Source organism: Cygnus olor, chromosome 2 (genome assembly GCF_009769625.2).
Source record: "Cygnus olor isolate bCygOlo1 chromosome 2, bCygOlo1.pri.v2, whole genome shotgun sequence".
In the NCBI taxonomy this organism is placed as follows: Eukaryota; Metazoa; Chordata; class Aves; order Anseriformes; family Anatidae; genus Cygnus; species Cygnus olor.
Window position 1 is genome coordinate 111,404,635 of NC_049170.1, and position 24,351 is coordinate 111,428,985.

At 43.7% G+C, this 24,351-nt stretch overlaps 1 protein-coding gene across 3 annotated transcripts in view; it reads left to right on the forward strand.

Moving 5' to 3' along the window:
• The window catches only part of CABLES1 (Cdk5 and Abl enzyme substrate 1), a 67,913-nt gene extending 46,088 nt beyond the window's left edge, over window positions 1–21,825 (forward strand). For all 3 annotated transcript variants that reach the window (XM_040547846.1, XM_040547848.1, XM_040547847.1), the window contains exons 5-10: window positions 3,192–3,291; window positions 4,795–4,951; window positions 5,949–6,052; window positions 15,731–15,837; window positions 16,769–16,976; window positions 18,619–21,825. In XM_040547846.1, coding sequence (XP_040403780.1) covers window positions 3,192–3,291; window positions 4,795–4,951; window positions 5,949–6,052; window positions 15,731–15,837; window positions 16,769–16,976; window positions 18,619–18,759 — 817 coding nt within the window. In that variant the 3' untranslated portion in view covers window positions 18,760–21,825. The remainder of the gene's footprint in view (window positions 1–3,191; window positions 3,292–4,794; window positions 4,952–5,948; window positions 6,053–15,730; window positions 15,838–16,768; window positions 16,977–18,618) is intronic.
• The last annotated feature ends 2,526 nt before the right edge of the window (window positions 21,826–24,351 follow it).

Below are 24,351 nucleotides of genomic sequence, written 5' to 3' on the forward strand. Positions count from 1 at the left end.
GGCTGAGAATTCCTGTTTTGATTCTTATTTACCTGTTCGGTAAAACTTTCCACCATCCCACAACAACTTTGGATTCACAAGTCACCCGGTACCGTTCCAGGAAAATCTGCAAAGTGTATGAGGTGGAGAAACTAACTTTCTTTTTCTCCCTCAGTTCTGAGTGTAGTTTCCAACACCACTCAGCGGCATGCTTTCTGGAAATGGTATGCACAAATAGAGCGTGGACATTTATGTAAATCAGAGTAACTCCCCTAATGTTATCAAAAACTGGGGTCAAGTTTTTTGCCTCCTGCAGAAATGGCATCCTGATCTTGTGATTTCCTTAAGCTTTCCCTGCTCAAATAAAGCAAAGGTAGCAAAATTACATTCCTGTGATTTATTTTAGCTTTTCAGTGTCTGCTGGAATTGCTGGAAAATTTTGTTAAAAAGCACTTTCGGAAAACAAAACACAGGAAAATCAAAAACGAGGAAGAGGAGGAAGGAAGTTCTCTTCACTTAAAAGCCTATTTGGCAAGGGCCATCTTTCCTGCTCTGAATTTTGTAAACAGCTTTTACTACTGCATATTGGTTTGTGCAGTTCCTCGGTGCCATTGGTAATGTAAATAACTTAAACACAGGGAAAGCTTGATTTTCTTTCAAGTTCCTATCCTACACATGTGTGTAGGGCCTGTTGACCATGGTGCCGCACAAGGGCTCGTATCCTCAAGAACTTGGTGGCAGTGGTTTGCTGTGCTTAACGTGTTGGCTGTCCCAAAACAACTGTCCCAACCGTTCCCCATTGCAGAGAGCAAATGTGAGGCATATCCCACTGTTTCCTAGCTGGTTTGGGGATTTTGGGGGTTTGGTGAGGAAGAAGCTGTGCTGGGGCTCCTCCAGAAGCAGGGTCGCAGTCCCTGGGCTTGTCCCAGGTGGGGAAGCTGCCCCAGCATCCCTGGGACAGAGCTCTGTAGCTTGTTGTTACTAGCAGTTCCCCGCAAGAGAAAACTTAACCTGCCTTAATTTACAATCCAGAAAGGATTTATTATTATTTTATTTAGCTGGCTCAATCACAGGTATCCAGCATGAGCTTTGCTGAGGCATTCGTGAACTTTGCTGTAGTAGGAGTGGGATGAAAAATCAGTGCTCTCCCTGCAAAAAATTGACTAGCTTGCTGTTGGTCTTAGTGACAGGGAACTCAAAAAGGATAAGCTACACTCACCTAGGAATCTCCTATCAAGTGTTTAACAATGTCTTCTATCAGCGGGGAGAGGATGTGTATAAGCTGGGATGATCCTTTTCATTTGAACATTGATAAGAAACTGTGTGTTGGTTTGTACTGATTTTCCTCAAGAGAGTGAGTTAAATTCTCAGTTTTATGGACAAGTTTCTCCCCAAACAGTAATGTTTTATTACTGTTTTACAACGCAATCAATATATACTACCTACAAATATAAGGACATACGTAAAGGAAGAGAGGACTTCTAAGTAGCCTTTGCAAAACACTTAGAATGAGGGAGAATAGCTGCAGTGTTGCTTACGGGGCCCTGAAGGTAGAGGTTTCTTTTAAAAACAGAAGAAAGATGGGAAAAATTGGGGGATTAGTCTTGATCAATCTCCAGCTAATGGGCAGGAATCATTCCCGTGCATGCTTACACTTGGAGCTGACCCTGATCTCTGCTCCCAAAGAACTGATTTCTTCTACGTCCCCAGAGCCACTCTAGTTTTGAAAAGCTGCTGAGCTGACTCTTTAAACGATGCCAGATTTTCGTTGAATGAATTAACAAAGCTATCTAGCCTTCTCTGTTAATTGCATGGAGAAGTGTCTCCGTGACTTGTTTTCAAAGCTGTAATGGCATTATTTCTTCCCCTGTCCTTGAGGAAGTGAACTAAATTATCCTGCTATTGCTAAAGATAATTCAGATTTTTGTTTTGATTTGGGGGCTTCCTCAAGTCGTGTGTTCATTTCTTAGATAAGACCTACTGAAATGCTTACTGTTTAGTATTTATCTCTAGAAGAAATAGTTCCTTTAAGCATGTTGTGTGCAAGAACGGGGAGGCTAATCCGATGCCTCTGACAGAAGGTTATTTTTACCTAATTATTTGTGCAGCTTCTCAGTAATATAATATCAGGAAACAGAATGATGATATGACACTGTGCAAAGTGAACCCCAGTCAAGAAATCAAGAGGGCTTTGGATGAAAACCTTGATACAGTGTTTTTGTTTGCCATAGAGGTATGTTTTCCAGCAGATAGATGTGTTGGATTTTTCTAGGAGCAAGGTACATGATTTATTGGGAACTCACTGATTGCCAGTTTTCAGAGAAATAAAATGAGTGACAAGATTTGAAGTGAAGACAAGGAAACAGGGTTTGCAAAGAGAAAGCAGGAACTAGCCCAGTCCAGCAGTCAGGTGAAAAGCCTGCGGGGCTTCTCCAAGCCTCATGTCAGCATCTCTCCCACAGGTTTTTAAGCATGTACTTGGACCTTAGCAGAAATGAGCTGGGAAAACACCACAGGATAAATATTCTGGAGTTGCATACAGTAGCCATTTGTGGAGCACAAATTTGCTCATCATCTCTTTTATCTTCACTCACATTCGTGATGCTAAAGCATGGGATACAGACTGATTGTCTCAGGCACGTCGTTTACCTGTACGTGTAAAATGATGAATGGATCAGTCCTCCAAAGGCCCAAGTTTCTTTCCTGAAGTGAAAGGGAGAGCTGGATTTCTCCTGAAGGCCTCCAGGAGCTAGTTCACTGAGCTTTGGACACCCTCCTGGTCTTGGAGGTGCAGAAATTCCTCCCAGAGGCTTTCATGGGCAATTCACTCTCTGCATGACAGCATGGAGGCACTTGGGCACGTATTTTAAGAGCATCAGTTTATTAGATATGCTGGATTATTGGATCTCACCCGAAGCTTACACAACTCCCAGGTCCCTCCCAGTGCCAAGCTCTGTCAGGTGCCCTCAGTGATGAGGAACCAAGTTTTGCACCATAGGTGGAATACGAGGCACAACCAGGAACAAAGTGGGCTTTTTGCTGTAACCAGTAGCTATAATGTATTTTAGACAACACAGTCCTGTCCGTAGGAAAGGTTGTCTCGTCTGTGCTTTGCACTGCTAGATTTAGGATTAATGCTGCTTCCATTGTGTGGTGGAAAGTAAATAAGATGTGCTTATGAAGAGCTGTCTGCTCTGGTTTCTGTTCCCCAGGGATATGAAGTTGGATGGTGGACGCCAGTGCCATTCTACTGGAGTGTGTCTAAAAGAGATCATTGGTCTTGAAGGTGTGGAGCTCGGAGCAGATGGGAAGGTGGGGATGCTTCACTTCCTACGCTGTTAGATTCTCTGTAGTTAGGGAAAAATATGGCATAACTGGTAACAAGCACAAATATTTGAATAAATTACAATATTCAGCATAATACAATAGTTAAAGCACAGTATGTATGAGCTGTAAAGAAGATGAGCAGAAATTCAAGGGGACCATCCTAGCTGTCAATGCAAACAACTCAGTTTCCTTGAAGAAATCTGCCTCCGGCAACATCTGAGTCTGTGGAGCATTACTAAATCGGTGTTCCCCTGGCTCTAGCAGGAGGTATCAGCACAGAGTGTATTGTCAGAGGCAAAAATAATTTCTGGTGATAGTTGTAAGCTGTAATTCTGCTTGCTTTCAAATTTATTTAATAAAATAAATCTCACTTACCATTGCATTTGTCCAAAAGAGTAAGAGGACATTAGTATGAACCTGAGGAGCATGTCAAAATCCAAGAGCGCATTCATTTGAAATGGAATAAGCAATTATGATTTTTTGGGGAAAGCGATCCATTTTAAACAAATCTGTAGAGAAGAGATTATTTTAATCACATATGAAAACTTTTTTTTTTTTTCTGAAAACCTGATTTACGTTTTGTCATTCCATTTATCCAGTCTGCTGTCATTTCTGAATTTAAAGGCTTAAATAAAGGTCAGTGCTGCTGCACACAGTGTGCTCACCTAACCAAGTGACAGTCCAGACCCCAGACTGTAAATTCTTTAGGACAACCTGTCTGCTTATAAATAAATTAAAGCTCATGTGTTTTATTTGATACCTGTTCTGACCTGCTCATAAACCAGTCTGGAGCCTGAGACTCATTTTTTTCTTCATAATACTGTTATTTTTGGAAAATAAACCTAGGAGAAGCAAGACGTAGTCTATTTCTGGCCAAGCATGCAAACAGAGAATTGGTTCATTCTGAAAATAATTTTGTCACATTATTCATTCACACTGAGTCCATGCTGGCAGGTAGCGAATGATCTCCCATAACCATTACCGTTAACTTAAGACACCAACAAGACTTTGCCAGATCAAATCCTAAAGGACAAAAATACCACAGAAAGTGCTTAAGTTAGGCGGTGTTCAGGTGATTTGCCTGTGGCTGATCTGTGATGAGGGACCCATACACAAGAATGCCATTTCAGTAAAGAAACAGCTGAAATCTGCTACAGGGAAGGCCCACTGAAAAACCTGATGTATTTTTAAATCTGACCCTTGAGTAGGATTTTGCAAATCCCGTGTATTAGAGCTCGCGTGTGTGTTTGTAGTTTTGTTTTGCTGAAGAATTAATGCATTTGCAAAAGCTTTTTTGTGTGGATAAAGTGACTACACTGAAGCAAATGTAGGTGACTAGTGTTTATTCATCTGTGCCTAACTATGAAATCCAGAAAATCCCCTGCTAATTTGGTTTCCCCTGCTTCAAACTGGGATGCCCCAAAGGGATCCTGCTGCGGCTGAGCTGGGCTGATAGTAACTCTCTGTCCATTCTGACTTTCTTTTTAGACCGTTTCATACACACAGTTCCTATTTCCAACCAATGCTCTGGGAACTCGGAGGAACACAATAGACTCCACCTCATCCTTCTCCCAATTTCGCAATGCAAGCCATCGTAGCCTTTCTCTGGCAAGAGCTAACAGCACCCAGGGGAGCATTGATGCAGGTAACTTACCAAGAAGCTTGTTTTAATAGCCTTGCATACCCTGGCAATAGGTGACTATTATCACAGAATCACAGAATTGCAGGGGTTGGAAGGGACCTCAAGAGACCATCAGGTCCAACCCCCCTGCCAAAGCAGGTTCCCTAGAGCAAATTGCACAGGTAGGCGTCCAATTATGAAGACTTTTTGGTGGAGACGCCATGTTTTAACCCCTTTTGTGCTTAAATTAAGCAAAATATAGTCTTACGCAGTAGGTAACACAGAGCTTGGAGTGCCCTTTTCCATGCTTGTTCCCTGTTTGTTCAGCAAGGCTGGCTTACAAGAAAGCACCGGTCCCTTGTCATATTGCCAGCCGCTGATCCCGCTCAGTATGCCTCCTTGTGTAACTGGCATTGTTTGTTCCTCCCACATAAGGCTCATCGTGACTGCTGTTTGCTGTGGAAAATACACAATGGCAACACGATAGTCATAAGCTGAAGGTGTAAATCGTACTCATGACCTTTATTAGGCTGGAAGGGGCCGTGTTTACAAAACTGGGCACAAAACATACGCCAAAACACTATATGCTTAAGATACTTTGGCGTGTTAAATGAAACAAATCAAAACATCTGCATAAACAGATGAGAGCTCGTTTCTGGGAATAAAAGTCAACAAAACTTCCCAACTCACTTTCCTCTCACCTGAACATGGCAGGGTATGTGGGACCACATTTGTTTGGCAGACTTTTGGACTGTGGCTTCATTTTGGGGTTTCACAGAATTGTGCACTTCTCTAAGCCCTAAGTTCATATTTACCAGGTAATTCATAAGCTTCAGGTCCTCTGTGTCTTTGCAAGTTCTACTATTACTGAAGTACCTAGAGTGACATATACAAAATTGACTCTTTTCAAACAGCCAGCACAAAGATCATTTTGTGCATTACCACTGAACTTGTTTGCCACTTAACGTTTACAGATTTCTTGATGTAATTAAGAAATGTTATTTTTACCATTGTTTTATAGGCAGTGACCTGGGAGACTATGTTGAATATGACCCCAATCTTTTAGATGATCCCCAGTGGCCGTGTGGCAAACATAAGCGGGTTTTAATATTTCCTTCGTATATGGTAAGTGATACTCAAAACTAGGTGTAGCACAGATAAATGTTAGTAACAATATTTAGAAAGTTGAGGTTGCATTTGGCTGCATTTTAAGAAGATTATTATTATTTTTAATCTACTAATAACAGCTGTTTGGAATGCTTTGTTCTAAATGACAGTTACTTACTGGGACATGTAAAAACAAACTTGTGGAGGTATTACAAAAGTAAGTGCTTTTATTACTGCTGTATTTCATAAATATTTTAGATGAAAGGCTTGTTTGAACAATGCACTCATTCTCTCTCGTTCAGAGGAAAATTTATACTTCCTCTAATTGGCATCTATTACAAAATAGGAGAATGCCCATTAGGGTTTTTCTGAAGTCATGAAACTGTATTTTGTTTTGATACTTATCGTCTACTCATTGGAGTAGAACCTCGGTGTCTCGTAGAGCCTTTGTTTCCCAGATATTTATTTCATCATGGGATAGTCCTTCCTTTAATTGCAGCAATTATGAGCAGAACCTGTATGTTTTTTGCCATGTCCAAAGCTGTAATGCAACAGACTCATAACAATTCCTTGATCTCAGCTCTAACTCAGTATTTACTCTGGTGAGAGACTTCTGTAGCCTTTTTGCAGTTGCACCAAGCCCGTAGGATTTGGTGTGCTATTTTGGCAGAAATGTAGCAAGACGCAGTGCAGTTGTATGTGTGTGAGCACATATCTATCTGCATTAGACATCCAAAGCAGTAGTATACCGTGGTGGAAAGCTAATTCTTTTCTTTTTTTCAAAGTGGTGACTTACTATTACTCACTCTTTTCTATATATAAATAGGATAGGATTTGAAGTCTGAAGTGTCATCCACGTCCCCACTTAACTTGGAGCAGAGATACTACTTAGGAAACTACTAATGTATATAAAGGTACAGTCGTTGCAGGTTCTCCTCTGCCCTCCAGCCTGGTCTTTATTTGATAATAGTATTGCTAGGTGTTCCTTCTTCAACAGAAATGTATTTTACTTGTGTCACTTAAATTGAAGCCGATCTACTTGTTGGCAAGAGTGCTCTGCCTGTTGCATAGAAAGGCTTAATTGAGCTCTGAGGCTGTGTTTGGGTTAAATTTTCAAGTGAAAAGTTTTAGTATGTCCTCTGCTTACTTTCAGCCAGTTTTACTTTTAGGGTTGGCAAGTTATTTTTGGCTGGCAACCCACAAAGTGTCAACCCTTTATGGCAGCCACGTCTGGGTAGGAAAATACTTGTTAGGTTTTGATACGGTTATTGTCATGGACAGGGAGCTGTCTTCCTTCAAACAGAAACTCGTTGTTAACTGGCATCCAAAATGAACATAGTTCTAGCAATCGTGGTTGTGTCTCCAACCTTCTTCAGGCTGTAAGTATGCTCCAAACAGTCTGAGTCCTCTAACATCACCCAAAGTCATTGATGCTTGACGTTGAGGTGGACGTGGTCAGGTAAGTCAAAATGAGAGAGCCAGGAGAGCTTCCTGCAGGGGAGCTTTCTGCCCAGGAGCGGGTGTGTGCTGCCCTCCTTTTCTGTACACTGGTTAACCACCAGTGTGGGTTTTGAGGCCCACATTTGTGCTTTTATTGCAGTAAGCTGCCTGGGCTTTCCCCTGTGATAGAGGTATGACTAGATACATTCAAGGCGAAAAACGGACTTGAAGGCTAATCATTAAAATCAATGGCATTGTTTGCTCCTTCTCGGAAAGAAGGCACTAATCTGAGAAAGGACCGAAGGAAATTAAGTGCTGTGTTCCGTTTGGTGGTGGGAATAGCTGGCATGTGCCAAGAGCTCTCTTGTCCAAGGTCCAAGATTTCGCCGTGACGCAACACAGGAGCTGCACAGCTTGACAGGGAACCAAGGAGTGGGTGTTTGTTCTTCAGCGCTCGGCTGAGGGATTTCACAAGCGGCTGGTGCTTCCTTCAGCCGAGAGAAGGGAGGAAAGGTCGTGCCAGAGCGTCCCGGGAGCTTGCAGGTTTAAACAGGGTTTTGCAATTTGGGCTGCGAGTAAGGAGGGCTTATGCATTGAGCTGGTTGATAGAGGGCCATACTGCCTACGCAGAAGACTTCACTTGCATCCATCTTCCTAGACTCAGCTGGAGTTCCCCCTCCCTGCAGTTCCCATCAGTGTGAACAGAAGCATAATAGTCTGTAATTTCAAGGCATTTTCCTCCCCAAATACAAAAACCAGCATATGCTGCAATTAAAGCAAATTGCAGTCTGAGGTCAGCGAGAAACCTGTGTTGCTTTTCCTGACGGTGCACAGCCATCTTAGCGTTAGCAGACTCCTGCAAAACGACCGCAGCATTGTCGACCTACTGTACACACGGATTCAAAGCAGCCCGCGGTCCCGAGTGGAATACAGCTTCAGTTACTGCCTCCCACGGGTGCTGGAGCAGCCGAGAGCATCTTCAATGTGAGCACCGTGCGTGGAGAGCTGCAGTTTGTAATTAAAGTTTCCTTACTTGGCCAGCATTTAGCATTAATGTTTGGCAGCTGCAAGCCTGTAGGCTTTTTTCCCCCTCCTTGTGGATGTCAGAGCAATTAAGGGGGTAAGGTGTGTGACAAGAATCTGAACAAATGGTGTTTTAGAAGAGCGAGGCTAGATGCTGAGCTGCAGCAGGTCTGCAGGGCACTGCCGGCTGCAGAACAGAGTTAAATGCACAAATGCGACACCCGGGAGCCCGACGTGTGCTCTGCAGGCCAGGATTGCTCCTCTGGTAGAATGCTCTTGAGGTCTGCGTGAATTCTGCTTCACTAAACATTGCAGGCTTTATTCGAAGGTGCAAGACGGATAAAATGTGTGGCCCTGCTTGGATTTTACTCTGACATGAGTGCGGTTTGCACTCGAGCCTATGAGAGAGGCAGTTTCCTCCTTTTTTTGTGGAGCCCAAGGTTATTATCACTTACATTGACTTTATGGGCTTATAATTTTCCCGAGCTGAATTAGTCCTGACTTGCAGAGCATTTTGAACTGCAAGTCCTTGTTTTCAAGGAAAAGCAGAGCTTCCTCTTTGAAGATAGCTGTGGGGAAGAAGTGCTTTTGCTTTGGTCTTTTTTTTTTTTTTTTGCAGTGAAGTTCCTAGCTTTAAAGGATATGCACTTCCCTGTAGCATTTCTAAAAGTAATACCCACAAACAGCCTGATAGGGAACAAATCTGAAAAGGCAGCCTATTTTTTGTTTCCAGCACAAACTCCACCACTTCCATTAATTGCATTCGTTGTATTCAAATTCTGGTGTACCCCAGAGAAATTATTTCACTTTATGTTGTCTTTGTAGGAGAGCCTACAATCTCTGACACAATATAAACAATAAGAGGTAGAAGAATTCATGCTGGAGGAGGCAGGGGGAGGGAAAAAACATCATGTCATGGTTAACAGATGTCTTCCTGGCTGATACTGCTAAAACAGGAATTCTTGCAGATTCTTAAATCTCCCCAGAATAGGAACTTCCACCAGCTACCAGGCAGAGCAGTAACTTCTTTGCTAGCATTTCACGTCAACCAGTGTGCAGCCAGCATCTTCACTGTCTCCCTGCATTCCTGCAAGCAGAAACAAACAGGAGGAGAAAACTCCCTCTGCAGCATGCATGAGGACGACCCCCACAGCTCTGGGTTTTGCTGGTGACACAAAAACACAAGAGCGTGTTCAGCTGGCTGCTATCTGCTGCCAGAACTTGCAGAAAGGGAAGAAAAGCCTCGATCAGTAGCATCTTGACTTTGAGTGACCCTTGTGTAATAACATCCCTGCAATATCCATATATCCATGCCCAAGGGATACCCTTGGAAATTGGTTTTTGGTCCTTAACGACAGTTTCAGTGTATTGCTTTAATTATATCAAAACAAACTGACATCTATACGCTGCTAATAAAAAAGCATGTTGCAGAGGACTGAAGGGCTCTTACAGCAGGCTGACCATCAGCCTGCGTTTGCCAAGTACAGCACTCATGTCAAGCACAGCCAAGCTGCATTATTAAATATTAGTCTTCCAATGTGATTTTAAAATTAGAACTGCGTGCTGCTCCATCCGTTCAGTCTAACAAAAGCCCTGCATGATGATATAGCACATTTGCTTTCTCGCTCCCCCCTTACTGTCTTTCACAAGGAGCACCAAGGTCAGAAGTACTCCACTACAGCAAGCGTCCTTTGATGTCGTCACTGTAGTCTTCGAGCTGCTTCCGTAGTTGGAAATTAAGAAGCATCTCCAGATTGCTTTTTTATCAGCTGCTGGCCTCGTACCCAAAAGTCTCAGGGAGCAGAGGATCACAGCGGTGGTATATATTCATATTTAAAGCCAGTGCTCTATGGATTTGATGCTATATTTGGCTGAGGCTCCAATAAATATGTATTTTGAAGCAATGACACGCTGTATTAATTGAGAACGCTTTCAGTGTGTTAACTGTATAAAATAAACTGGCATCATTCCACGTACCTTAATTCAAAGGGGCAGCTTTGAGATGATTTGCTTTGTGAAATGCTAAATATTTCAGTCTATGTTCCGTGAATGTCAGTACCTTTCTGACAATGAGACATCTTTTAGTTGTCCTTTTTCTTTTTTAAAAAGTTGTTATAATAAAGAAATCACTCCCATTTTCCATCACTGTTTCAAGCCTCTGCTCCAGCAGGATTTCCCATATATGCGCACCTTAGGCCATCGCTATATACATTGGGTTACTGACAGCTTATAGCCACGTAGCTAATCACGTGTGGTATGCATTAAAGCAGGGCAGAGTCGTTGACTTCTTCGCATCTGTTATGTGGTTGAGACCTTACCAGTGTGCTACTGAAGGTCTCTTAAACCTATCGCGTCTGCTCTCCATGAAGCAGATTGATCAGAGGTCTGCAGTAAAGTCAGCTGAAGAGAACCTATCGTGTAACTTCCATTTTATTCACCTATTTTATTCTGATTTTACCCTTCTTAGAGGGAGATGGAGGCATCCAAGGCTAGGTCATCTTTTACTGGTAATGTGCCAAAGTAGGGTTTATTTTCAACAATATTTCATCTTGCCAGTCTTTCCAACCATTCCAGGCATCCTGCCTCCTCCTGTATTTATGAAACTATATATACAGCTTTCCTATGAGAAAGCAGCTGCTAGAAAACGCGTGTGAATAACACACGAGCTAACTTCCAAGTTCAAAACTGCCAGCCATGCAAAAAGTGTGCAGAGCACAGGCTTCAGCCCGAGCATTCATCATGTTGGCCAGGCATCTGTCAGCTACCATATATCAAAGCTTTCATTTGTCTTGTGCAACCTCCATCGCCAAACTAAAATATACATTTACAGATCTGTATACAGAGAACACGGACAGAGCTCGCAAAGGAGCATTTCTGAATACTGCAGTGAAATGTGTTTTGTGCAAATAAGCTGTGAGAAACAAGACAGACGGGTCTGGATGACAGAAGTTACAAACACTGGAGATTAGAGTGTTAGAGAGACGGTTGGGTACTTCCCAGTGCCTTGCTCGTGCTGACAGCCCTGGAAGTGCAAAATGCCTGCCTTCTGGGGAATAACGTTGTATATATTTAAGTGTATTTGGATGGGAAAACGCCGTGCTCCTTTTAGGGGATTATTTAAAACGCCATCCTAAAATTTGGAGCATTGGTGTTGACCAGCGCAGGCAATACCAGAACTATTCCAGACAGACAAAACTCTGCTTACAGTGATGTCTTTTCCTTGACACAGCGAGTTTGTTTCTAACTCACAGACAGCCCAAGAGAAATAAAATTGCCTAAAGCAGAGGAAGAGTAAACGCTGAGCAGAAGAGAAGGTGGCAAACGATGACTCGGGGTCAGAGCACTCCCATTTCAGCAGTAAGATCCCAGCTGGTCCTTGTGGGTCACTGGGGCACCCTGGCCGTGCTTTTGGCCTTGTACATGCGCTGAGGTTTCCACCAGCCCATTCTCTTTCCTTCTCCATGGGAAAGGGAGCAGCAGAGGGTCGGTGCTGAGCCGCTCGTGGGGTGCAGGAGGGCAGCTCCAGCAGGAAAGGACGGACGGACAGACGATTCTTGGGCATGTGGGATTTCTCCTTAGCTTCACAGGTACACAGCATGGCAGCAAGAGGGCTGCCCCTCTGGTGAGCAGAGCCCCAAATACAGTTATCCTACAGGCACCAGCTGAGAAGGGGGCTTCCTGCTGCGCAGGGGTAAGTCAGGATTCTACAGCAGCTACCAAAAAAAAAAAAAAAGGGGAAAAAAGACAAGAAGTTGCACAATGCCTTTTCTTGAGAATAAGGGCAGTTAGTTGAGCTCTCCAGCATGGCACTGACAAGACGAGACAGCTGCCGTAGAGCCAGTGTGTTCAAACATGCTGCTGTTATCCTGTTACATGAATCAAAAACAGCACACACCAGCTTTCATCTGGATTTCATTATTGTGATTTATATCATAGAGACTGTTGTCTAGCAGGAAGCAGCAGTATTCGGAGTTGGAGGGGGGGAGATCCTTATCACCAGGACAAAATTGACAAATCTCTGCGTTTAAAAATAGCTGTACCTCATTACCATTTTCTGTTTTAAGCCGTCTGCTTATTCTCAAGACTCTGAATGCTTTGCTTTAAATAAATTAAAAAAAAAAAAAAAGGAACATCTTCTAAAAAGATTTTAGCTGAGTACTGGCAGATCTCCTCGGCTTAGCCGGCGGAGTCCCAGGTAAAACCAAAGACCCCTGCAGAGCAGCACGTAAGGCACCCAGGAGGCTGCCGCGGGAGCCCAGGGCTCACCCGACCACTCCGGAGCCACTCGGGCACGTTTGTGCTGGAGGTGAAAGCAACCCAACCCTGCCGTAGTGCATTATCAACGTGCAGCCCTTCAGCTGACTGCGGAGGATGCTCAGGCCCTGCCTCCACCACGGGCTTTCTGCTGCAAAGTGGTTTCTGTCCTGCACGCTCGAGTCATGTTTTTTTTGTGTTCTCCTCTGTGCAAGGGGAAATGATTACCTGGAAGGAGCCGAGTGCGAGTCTGCCAAAAAAAAAAAAAAAAAAAAAAAAGCCATGATGGCTTTGTGGGAGATGATTAAGATAAAACTAAGGAGCTCTGTGGTAACAGAGAGCAAACAACGGGCAGTTAAGTTTGCAATGAGGCATGAAATAAGGTATAGTGTAGCTTTGCATGGTAGCACCAAGCCTGCTCTTTCTAGGATTGCCCAAGACAACCAAAAAGTGCTGATAGTAACTGAAACCATCTTTGGATTTAATAGTGGGTAACCTTTGTGTGCTCAGCATCTCTTGACTCTGTAAATAAGTGAGGCATGGACCAATGTTTTTGTATTTTGAGTAGCAAGTAGCACTGGTCTAAAGTATGCTACATGGCTTTTTTCAGTAGTCCTCTTACAGCAGTACGAAAGATCCTTTTTAATACCACAAAGAACTCCCAGCATATACATGTAAGTGTCAGAAGCACCCAACTTGCTGATGATCCTCTCGCAAAAAACCTCAAACCCCCAAAACCAAGGAGTAGGCAAGCAGGAACCAAAATCCCAGGGAAAGGAATGAGAGGAGAAAGAGAAATTGGTAAGATTTTCGTTCTTCAGCTTTTGAGGTCTGAGCCCTGCAGGCTGCAAGCAGAGCCTCCCGCAAGCGACTTTCTGAGACACCCAGGCAAAGTCTTCCGTGTACATTCAGCCAAATCCTCCCTTCCTTCCACCTCCAGCAAGACTGAAAACAGGCAGACCCACACATTCGGCTGAAGCCTTTCCCTTCTGGCCCAGGTAGGGTGAGGTTTCTCCTGCCTGTCTTTTCCTCCCTTCTCTTTATTCAGGCATGATAGCAATCTGCCTGCTTCAACATCAAGACAGTATGTGAATTTTTAACCTTAGCAGTGCTTTGGTGTCTTCCCAGACCTGTGCTGTAGCTGATCCGTACACGTGCAGGGCAGCAAGGGTCACTGAAGAAGGTTGACGTGACCTTCTCCTTTCTGATGTTTTCTTATAACTGGCAACTTTCCTTAATAGGACAGAGTTTTGTAATAAATCATCCCCTTTATTGAGCAAAATTTGGACTGGCGCTTGACATGTAACTGTGTCAGAGGGGGCATGCAAGCATTTATACTTAACAGCAGGCAACTGTTGGGCTTGACGTGCCCAGCAGAATTACCTGCCAGGATGTCACGGGGAAGCAGTTTATCTGGACAAATGATGCTTTTCACACTGCAAGGCAGACAGCAGAATAGCCCTCATTTTAAAATGTGTATATGACTGTAACGACTCCCTGCGGCTAGTTGGTTTTTTCCTCTTCATATCAGCATGTTTACTTCAGATACTGTTGTGTGCTATTCAGGCAAGAAGCATGCTCTGCTTTCATTTAAATTCTTGTAAATATCCTTTATTTCAGTACAACCGCTCTTAAACAAAGTGCAGGAAAAGTTAGTTGCCTTTTGCTCCTCTTCGTGCTCATTTCTGATCCAGCCAAGAACATGATCAGATAACAAGAGTTGCCCAGTTGCTCTCCGGAGCCATTACACTATCCTCCCCAGCCCTTCCATGTTTTATTATTTAAAAACTTTGGCTGATTTAGATTCCCATGAGGATATAATGCAGTGAGGCTCCATCTTCTACAAAGGTGTAACGTGACAAGTGTTTTGTATGTCTCTTTCCCTCGCTCATCTAGAGTCAACAGCCCTTTGCTCTGATATAGTTTAACCATAAACAGAAATTAGAAGGGAATAATCATTTACTGGGAGGAGAATGCAGGATATATAATCCATATGGGTTGCACCCACCTGCTGTGTGCTGGGATGTGGAAATCTAGGAAGGGGATGCAGTACACAGAGGTGAATGCACTGCCCGTGCTTGAAGCTGGCCAGGATCCTGATGCCCAGGGACCAGGTTGTCCCCTGGCTGCCCAAGCCAGGGCTCTTCTCTGCTTCTGTCCAAGGGGCACAACAGCCAGAGCCAGGAAGAGAACTGGCACATCCTTCAAATGAGGGGTTAGCTCTTGGTTCAACTGATTTCAGTGGTGACAGAGGATTTTGGCAAAGTGCTTCATGAATGAAGACTGAAGGAATGGGAGAAGTGCTGCACACCCGTAGCTGCTGGTGGTGGTGGCATTGCAGGACTGGCCAGGAGGGCCCTCTGCTATCCAGGGAAATTCTTCAGGTTGTGACAAAAAGGAATAGGAATCTCAGTGTAAAGTAAACAAACTGTGCACTTCCGATGTGGTCCTAACTCAGTACTTCTGTCCGGTTAATATGTGAGTTATGACAGCATTACTGTCTTGCATTCTACTGATTTATCCACGATTTAGGCTGATTACCTATTCTATCACAAATGTATAGCACAGTAGTCAAGAATTTGTACCAGCAGATCCTTTGAGGAGTCTGTTTGAGACTGGCAATATGTTTCAGAACCACACACAAAATCTGGTCATCGCATTATTGTGATGACTTGTTTTGGCATAACAAGGATTGTCAGCTAGGTTTTATCCACCCACATTGGGCTTAAACTCATTTGCAGCAATATTTGGAAGTAATGAGGTATGTGTTGTTGGGGGTTTGTGCTCAGCACTCATCTCAGATTTCAGGTCACTCGTTCTGACGGAGCGGTCACAAACAAATCGTTACATTAATTCAGACTTATTTTTCCCCTCTCTGAAATCATTAGGCATTTGTTTGGTATTCTGTGCTTTCAGGGACTGAGTGATCTTGTTTGTTACACACAAAAAGAATGACTTTCTCTTGACCGTGTGTTACAGACCACAGTCATAGACTATGTGAAGCCATCAGATCTCAAGAAGGACATGAATGAGACCTTTAAGGAGAAGTTCCCTCACATCAAGTTAACCCTCAGTAAAATAAGAAGGTACGTTGCAAAGCTTGGTATGGCAGCCACGTGATACAGCTGTCTCACATTTCAGGGCCATCACTGTTGTGCATGAAGAGACTCACAGCACTGATTGATCTTCCAGGAGCAGTGACCTGCAGAGGTGCAGAATAAGTCAGATGGTTGCTTTGATTAGCGGGCTGAGTGAATAAGATAGGTGAACATACAAACGCGTACCACTGAGGTGTCAAACTCAGCATCTGAGAGGATGAGGATGTGAGCTGGGCTTGCACTATACTATAAGATCCAGAAAAATAACATAAAAAAAGGACTCGAGTATATGGCACTTAGTTTAAAAAGAGCCTGAGGAAGGAGAAATGTTGATTTTTGTGCCTTGTCCAGAGAGCATGGCCAGAAGCAAAACAAGCGATCAGTTTCACAGCAAAGTTTTAGTATTTCATCACAGTTTCCAGCATAGCAGGCTAGACATACTGCTTCACTGAAGTAATGATGATTTCATTTGACTGAAGCGGCCAGGATACTGATTCTCGTTGCTCTGTAACTAGAGAACTCTGCGGTACATAGCAAGGTTGGGTTTGACCAACCATAACCAACTGCAAAGCTGCATATAGATCACAAGCACTCAAATCTGTTGTTACTAAATAATTTGTATGCAGCTTAAGAGTTCTGATGAAATATTTTTACTAAAAGTGTCAAAGCTTTACAATTACTTCTATACTTCGATGCAACTGCCTGTTGGGGAGGGGCAAGAAGGGGAAGAATGAAGTCAAACCATGCAGTGCAATGTGTCCCCAAAACAGAGCACAAAGACACCTGCCCAGTAAATTACATTTTTCCTTTTCCTTTCCATTTGACTAAGCAGGAATCTCTTAAATAATGACTCCTATGGTGAAATGAGAAATGCTTTAACACGCAGTTCACAGCATACTTGTCTGGTCTCTTTATTCAGCTTGAAGAGAGAAATGCGCAAGCTTGCTCAAGAAGAATGTGGTTTTGAAGAGCCCACGGTAGCCATGGCCTTTGTCTACTTTGAGAAGCTCGCTCTCAAGGGGAAGCTGAACAAGCAGAATAGAAAGCTTTGTGCTGGAGCCTGTGTTCTTTTAGCAGCCAAAATTGGCAGTGACCTCAGAAAACACGAAGTCAAACATCTTATAGATGTAGGTATCCATACGTTTCCAGTGTTCCTTCTACATTAAGTGCCAGCATGTGTTATACACAAGCCTGCTTATCAGTCATCATGCTCTCCTCTAGGTTGCCAGCTCTACAGCTAGCTAAATACATTCCTTTATTTTACATTTGTGTGGAAGTAGGAGAGATCAGTGTCACAACAGAGGACTAAGAAACTTGTTTGACGTGATTGAAGACCCTGCTCTCAGATATTGTGAGGTCTGAGATATATCTGACCACCATTCTGTCAATACAAGTCAAAAGTTAACCTACAGGAAATTCATTTTGCTTTTAATTGTATTTTTAAGAGTGTCAGTAAAGACTCTCCTTTGAGAGAGAAATGTAGATACTAACTTGAGAAGGCATCTGATTGACTACCTCTTTGTATTTTTTTCATCAAGTTAAAAATTTGGGCCAAGAGGATGTGGCTTCCATTAGACACTTCACCCCAATGTGTTTTTTGTAGAGGAAGGTGTTTGGTCTCTAGCCACTCCATATGAAAGAGTTAAGATACAGAGGGGTGTGTTATTCCATAGTCTATTTGCAAGAACTGGGATACCAATCTGATTCAATGCTACAGAAAATCAGTGAGGTAGCTGAGTACAACCAACCTCAGTTCAAGAGGCATGGGACTTGGCTGGGGGCAGAACGGGACTCACAGCCTTCTGCCACAGTCACAGAACTCATCTGACAGTCAGTTTGTTAGAATGACCTTCAAATAACGAGATAATAAACTGAGTGGGAGTGGGAAGATCTGGCTTCATGCTATCATGAAAGATTGGTTCACCCTTAAGTTGCATTGAGCTTTTCATTAGATCCAGTGGGCAGGGATGCAGCAAGCCACAGAGGTCATAAGAAGTTGGGGGGGACAAGTGGGTGGTATTGAGAATATCCCTGAACAGCTGGCTGCCTTCTTCTAGCTTCCAAATCCAGTGAAAACAGCAGAACAGATGGGAGGTTTAGTACGTTACAGCAGAAAGTCAACTATGGAACCCATCTCGTCTCCCTTGAGGATAGTAATTTTTAATATACACTCTACTTACAGTTGTTGCAGATGACACCTTTTGCCTCTGAGGTATTACAATCAAATATATGTAATTGTAGCATAAATAATTGCCCTAACAGGGCCTTACAACACAGCCTAATGCTGAAAAGAAAATCCTTGATTTCAAGCAGAGCAGGAATTTTGTAGGCAGGTACAAGGTTGCATGTATTCCATCACACAAGTGACTGCATGAAGCTAGGTGTTCCTCTTCCTGCTTCGGTAATCACTATGATCATTAGAAGATGTATTTGCTAGAGATGGAATGAGTGGAATGACAAACATGCCAAAAATAGCATGTCTGGCTGAACTTTGTAAACAACTTCCCCAGTAAAAAATGGATGCATCTGATTCATCCCAGTAGTTTATCACCTGCTGATCAGTAAGGGAAGGGGGAATACGAAGCAACGTGACACTGTATGGTCATAAGCTGCTGCCCAGCACATTTAGGTCAGTTAAAAGTAAATTAAAGTCTTGCTGAACAACAGCAACGCATGCTTATTTAAATGTTTTTAATGATGTCATTTGTAAGAAGGCACTAGCAAGTCAAATCCTCACTCATAAAGTCTTTTTTTTCCGGGTTATTGCAGAAACTGGAAGAGAAGTTTCGGCTGAACAGGCGAGAACTGATCGCCTTTGAATTCCCAGTGCTGGTGGCCTTGGAGTTTGCTCTTCACCTTCCTGAGCACGAAGTGATGCCACACTACAGACGCTTGATCCAGAGCTCCTAGCACTGGCTGCCCTCCTGGGAAGGGGCTCTGGACTGTTCCCACTTGGCTCTCTTGAGCTGCAATTACTACTGGAAATGCAAAATCAGACTCCTAACACTTCACTCTCTCCCTTTCCAAACCAGTTTTTCCAGCGACTGATAGGAAACACTGCGTTGACGTAAGACTCTCAGCTTTGACAAATTTATGTATCGTTACTTTCTCAGAGCAGGTAAAGACTGAGATGTTGGTACATGGTTAACGTGCTGAAACTGGGTGGCAACTGACCCTGCTGCAGGGACTAGAGACATAAAAGTTACCTGTCATCAGTCATACAGAAATACGAAGGGCGTCCTTCATTACCACCCCTCTCTCAATCACACAAACCCTGGAAGCCCACGTGAGTGCATTCTCATAGTGCTTTTTCTACAGACCTGCTGCAACTTACAAAAGGACTCCCTAACGTTGTGAAAAAGCTTTTAAAAGAGGATATCTTCACTGTGTCAAAAAGAATGTGCCAATCTATTTTTGTATCAGCAATTGAAAGTGCACTTTTTCCTGTGGGGTGTTTGTGTGTGTATCCGTGTGTGTGCGTGCGTGCCACCGACCTGATCTTGGTCCAGGTGGTTGGCTTAGCGGTGTCAGCGTGTATCAGTTACTGATGGCGAAGATCAAGGTGACCTTACGTGTTTACTTCTTGAAAAACATAACTACTGGAAAAGTGGTAAACGGGATCATTTTTGGACACTTTTTTTTTGTTTTTTGTTTTTTGTTTGTTTGTTTTAATTCTCTGATCTTTCCAACATTTTACCTTTGAAAGGATTACACTACTATTACAAGAGAAGGATCAGCAACTGACCATAAGTTTTCAGTCGTGTTTGTGATAAAGATGAAAGCATTAGTATGAGATTTCCATGTCATGTTTTTTAAAAATATCTTGTGTTAAGCCACATGCATATTTTTAACCTTCGCACTTTTCCCACTGTGGAGATGGTTAGACTTGCACTCTGTAGTGTTGTATTTCTGTGCTCTATGTTAGAGTGCGTAATAAGCACATTTATTGTGCTGTATCTTAAAACAGTGTTTTATTAAAAAAAAAAAAAAAAGTAGGGCTCAGCTGTATAACAGGTGTCTTAAGGCTCCAACAGCAGGGGCATCAGCTATTCAAGTTTTGGTTTTTAACTAGAATTGACTGCAAAACTTAAAACCAGTGCCCATTTAAGTTAAAGGTCCAGTTCCTTTAGACATTTCAATACTGGAGTTTTACAGGAAAACCTCTTGCAGCTTCCGTGGCTCTGACTGGACACCCAGAAAGCCAGAGAGCGTCATCCGAGCTCCCCGATGCTACGTGCACACTATGCTAGCGCCATGCTTACGGACGTTGCTCAATCGTTGTTACGCGGTGGGATTACACCCGTGTCCAACCTTCTCTTGTGCAGATTCACTTAGTAACAAGCCTTGCCCTCAACATGCCCCGCATAGATCCAGTAAAGTCAGATACTTACATTTATGGTATTCAAATAAAAAATCTCAACCACGAGATTTTTAGCTGAAGCCTTACCTCTCTAAGTTCGGGAGTGCTTGCTCAGAGTATGGAAAGGGCTTGTGAGCAGAACGTAGAGAAGTGGGACATACCAGAGGATGTAAACACACTAATGCTTACTTTCTTTTGCTTTTACTTTAACCGGTTTTATTATTTCCTTCGGTTAGGCCAGGAAACATCCAGTTTCTTTACCAGCTTTGACTCCTTTAAATTCTAGTATGAGAAACGCCTGCGTATGAATACTCTATAGGATCTGGAAAGGTTGTCTGAAACATGTCAGGACAAATGGGAATTCGCTTGATGCTGTTGCTCTCCCTCCATTTTAAGGGGGAGGGCCATTGGGCTGGCTTACAGTTATTGCTAATACTTGCCTAGTTACTGATCAGATACATTCCAACAGGATTGGGGGGGAGGTGGGCAAGAAAAGCGTGCACTTCCCGCCCCGGTGCAACTCCCCAGGCTGCTGCAATCCCCGTGTTGCTCCTGCTCCCTGCTGTCTCCCGTCCCCAGGCAGCCCCGGAGGAGAAGGGCCCAGAGCCTGCAGAGTGCTCAGCGCCTACAGCTGCCCCCTGGTCTGATTCAGCCCTAGGCAGTGGTGTAGCAGGCTGGTCTACAAAGCAAAACTGTCAGCGGCTTTGCTAAGAGGTCCTTCCACCCCTGGCTGCATCCCTCCCCACCAAAATCATGTGTGTACATTCGAGATTTGCTTCTGATGGCAGAGATCTGTTCCTAAGAGCGACCACTCAAAGCTAAGTGGAAGCTTTAAAGGCTTCTGCGTTTTGCTTTTGAGTCTTGATTTTTTTTTTATTTTTATTTTTTTTTATGTTGCTTTATAGTATTGCAGGGAAGAAAACAAATTGTGATTGCAAGATACAGACTAAAGAATGGCAGTCTTACAGTAGTCTTTAGAGACGCTATTGAATCATGCTGTCACCTCTTTTGTCTTCTGTGCTGCTACCCAACCCTGAGCTACAGTTTACACAGATTTCTGGGAGGAAATCTGCTTGCTGGAGACTTTCTGCTTTTTGGTTTCATCGTTTTGGGGGCGGGAAAGGGTTTGGGAGTGCTGTTCAGTTACAGTTTGAATGTGGGATAAACACTTAAGATGGTGACGATGTTGCACTGTTCGCTTAGGGAACGTATATAAAGCCATACGATGCTAGATCTCAAAGCACAAAGCTTGGTCAGTACAATTATGGTTAGGACAACGGGCAGCATTTGCCCCCCTTTTCTCCCCAACCCTTGGAAAATTCAGGCGGAATTGATAGAAGAAATCTGTACCAAACAAAAAAAAAAAGTTGATTGTTTGCCTATGTCTTACATGGTAATGAGTGTTGATTTACAGATGATTTTAGGTTCAACTTTAAATAGTGTGGGAAATGATCCATTCCATATCACTTGTTCTGTTTTGAAATTATATACCATACACTCTACCATGCAGAGTTTTTTCCTTTTTCTAAAAAAAAAAAAAAAAAATAAAAGTTTTAAAAAAATTTGAAAGGAACACTCTTTTCCACCAGTGACAGTAAGTAAAATTATTCAGCTCTCTCTCACCTGTACGTGTCAAGTGGTTTTGGTTTTGTCTTCCTCTGGGACATAAAGCTGTTTAGAGATAAGCCAGCGACATGACTGCCCAAGGGCCCTGGGCATCTCCTGACATTCGTCTCCCTGCACACGCCCCACTTCCAGGGTCTTTCCTCCAGCCCAGATCATCCTCTTCCAAGGCCACTTGTTTTTGTTTTTCAGGTTTTTTTTGGTTGGTTGTGTTTTGTTTTTTTTTTTTTTTTTTTGGGGGGGGGGGGGGAAGGGAGGGAAGGTTGCTGATTTTGTTGTTTTTTTGGAGGCACCAGCTCCTCCTGAAGCCATAAGCCTGGTTTGCCCAGCCCAAATGGCCATGTGCAGAAGCACGAGGCACAAGCAGGCTCCCAAGCATTGCTTCCGTCTCATGACCCTAATTGGAGAAGTTGGGGTATGCCACTTATGTTTAGGCCAGGTGTTACTAAAACGCGCGGCCAGCCCCATACCAGTCGTAGCCCAAGTAGCAGGCTGCCAGAACTGCAATTTTGAGCACTGAACCCCGTTATCTGCCACCAGTTTATTCAAGCTGTCTTTCCACCACCTTTGAAACCCCCTAACTCCAGCACCTAGCTAGGCCTCGTTAGGCCAGAAGGCCTCGCCAGACAGCACCTACTTATTGTGCTTTTTCATTCCACGTCCACTTTAATAAAGAGATTTCAAAGGTTTGGCTTCCCACCCCCTACCCATCACTGTGCTCCCTAGAGCCCCGTAATTGTAAATGGGTATTTGTGGTGATAGGAACGGCAGCTGGCTTTATGTGGGCACCAGAACATGCAAATATATGGAAGAAAGCTTTGATAGTCAGCTTCCAGAACAACCACAAACAGGCAGTGGCTTCTTTAGGATAGCCCACAGTGTGTTTAAATGAAATATCTTTATCTAATTGCTTCAGCCACGCAGCACGGAGCCCACGGGCTAGCTCTTCCCTGGAAGCAGTGAGTAGCTTGTTAGGAGAAGATAACACCTTCCCACAACGTTAACGGATTTTGGCACCCGGCTCCACGTTAAAAACACAGAAACAACGTTTTTTTTTTAAAAAAAAAAAAAAGTAAAAAATGCAAAAGTTGTTCAGAGAAGTGAGAGACTGAGCAATCACAGCAGCAGTGCCAACATCACTGCTTGAGACTGAAAGCTGTCCCAGGTTGCGCTGTTGGGGAAGGGGGAGGGAGAGTGGGAGGAGGATCTGAACTGAATTTGTTCATCTGGCTGCCATTTTAAACTCTGTAGTAAAGGGGAAAGAAGTGAAGGGGAGAGAGAAACTTGAGATGCGTCCTTTCAATGAGGCTTGCACATGAAGAGACCCTTGAACCTTGCTCCGACTGCACAGTGAGTTCCCACAGCCAGAGACTCAGTGCCTCGGCCTACAGGACTTCTGGTCTGGGTGAGCTCAAAAAGCCTCTTTCCATTCACTATAAACCAGAAAATTAATAAATAACCTTGTCCAGAACCCAGCGGCAAATGTCAGGACCAATAGTGAGAGCAGGAGTTAACGGTTATAGCGTGCTACTGGCAAAGAGCAGGGACTGTGGTCCTGGGAAGTGGCCTTCAAAGCAAGGCAGGGCAAGGAGGCGCTGTTGACTTGAGTGGCAAAATCTTCCATCCCTTGGAGACCTAAATATTGGTGACCATCAGAAGTAAATTCACCCATTCTATGAATTCCTCTAGCCTGTCACACAACCCTTCCCACAATCCTGCTGAGCATTACCTTAAAGCAGGTAAGGGCCTGGCCTCTGCTAGGCCGCTCAGACAGCTGCTCTGGGACTCGATTCCTCAAACCATGAGGAGCCTTCCAATTCACAGTCTGATTTGACTTGTGACTAGTTTGTAACTTTTTGAACTCCTGTCAGTATTTTACCTAATTGAAAATGAAATCCTCCCCTTATGGGGACTATGGGCTCAGCGGATCCTCAGTGACAGAGGATATTCTCAACAACTTTCAGGTATTTAGTTAGATGAGATACTAAAAGGAGAACAGAGACATGAGAAGAAAACAGTCCTCCTCTGAAGCAGCAAAACCATGAAATGTGAGAGGACACCCAAGCAGCTCTTTTCCTTCATATGGAGAGCTGCCAGTCACACTAAACTGTCACCCTTTTCCTGAAGCCCTTGTTGATGCCAGTTTCTCCAGGCCCCTTGCTCTGTCTCTCTCCTCTTCCTTTGACTCCTCTACCTTTTTGGCACGCTCTCCAGATGGGATCATGGATAAACTGGCAGCAAACGCCCACTCAGAGTATCAGTAAACAGCACGCAGAGATTATTCAGAGTTAAAGGAAAAGCCTCCGAGCCCAGTGAAGTGTTGCCTTCGCTGTCATCAGTGGGTGCTGCCATCAAGGGAGAAGCTGTGCAAGCCAGGCCTTCAGAACCGCTGACACTTAAACACGCTCATTTTTAACTCACCAGCACCCACGAGAGAGCCTTTGTACTATACTCTACTCACCCTTCCTTCCCAACATACACAGCCAAGAATCATGAGTTTACCTGTTTCCCACTGCTTC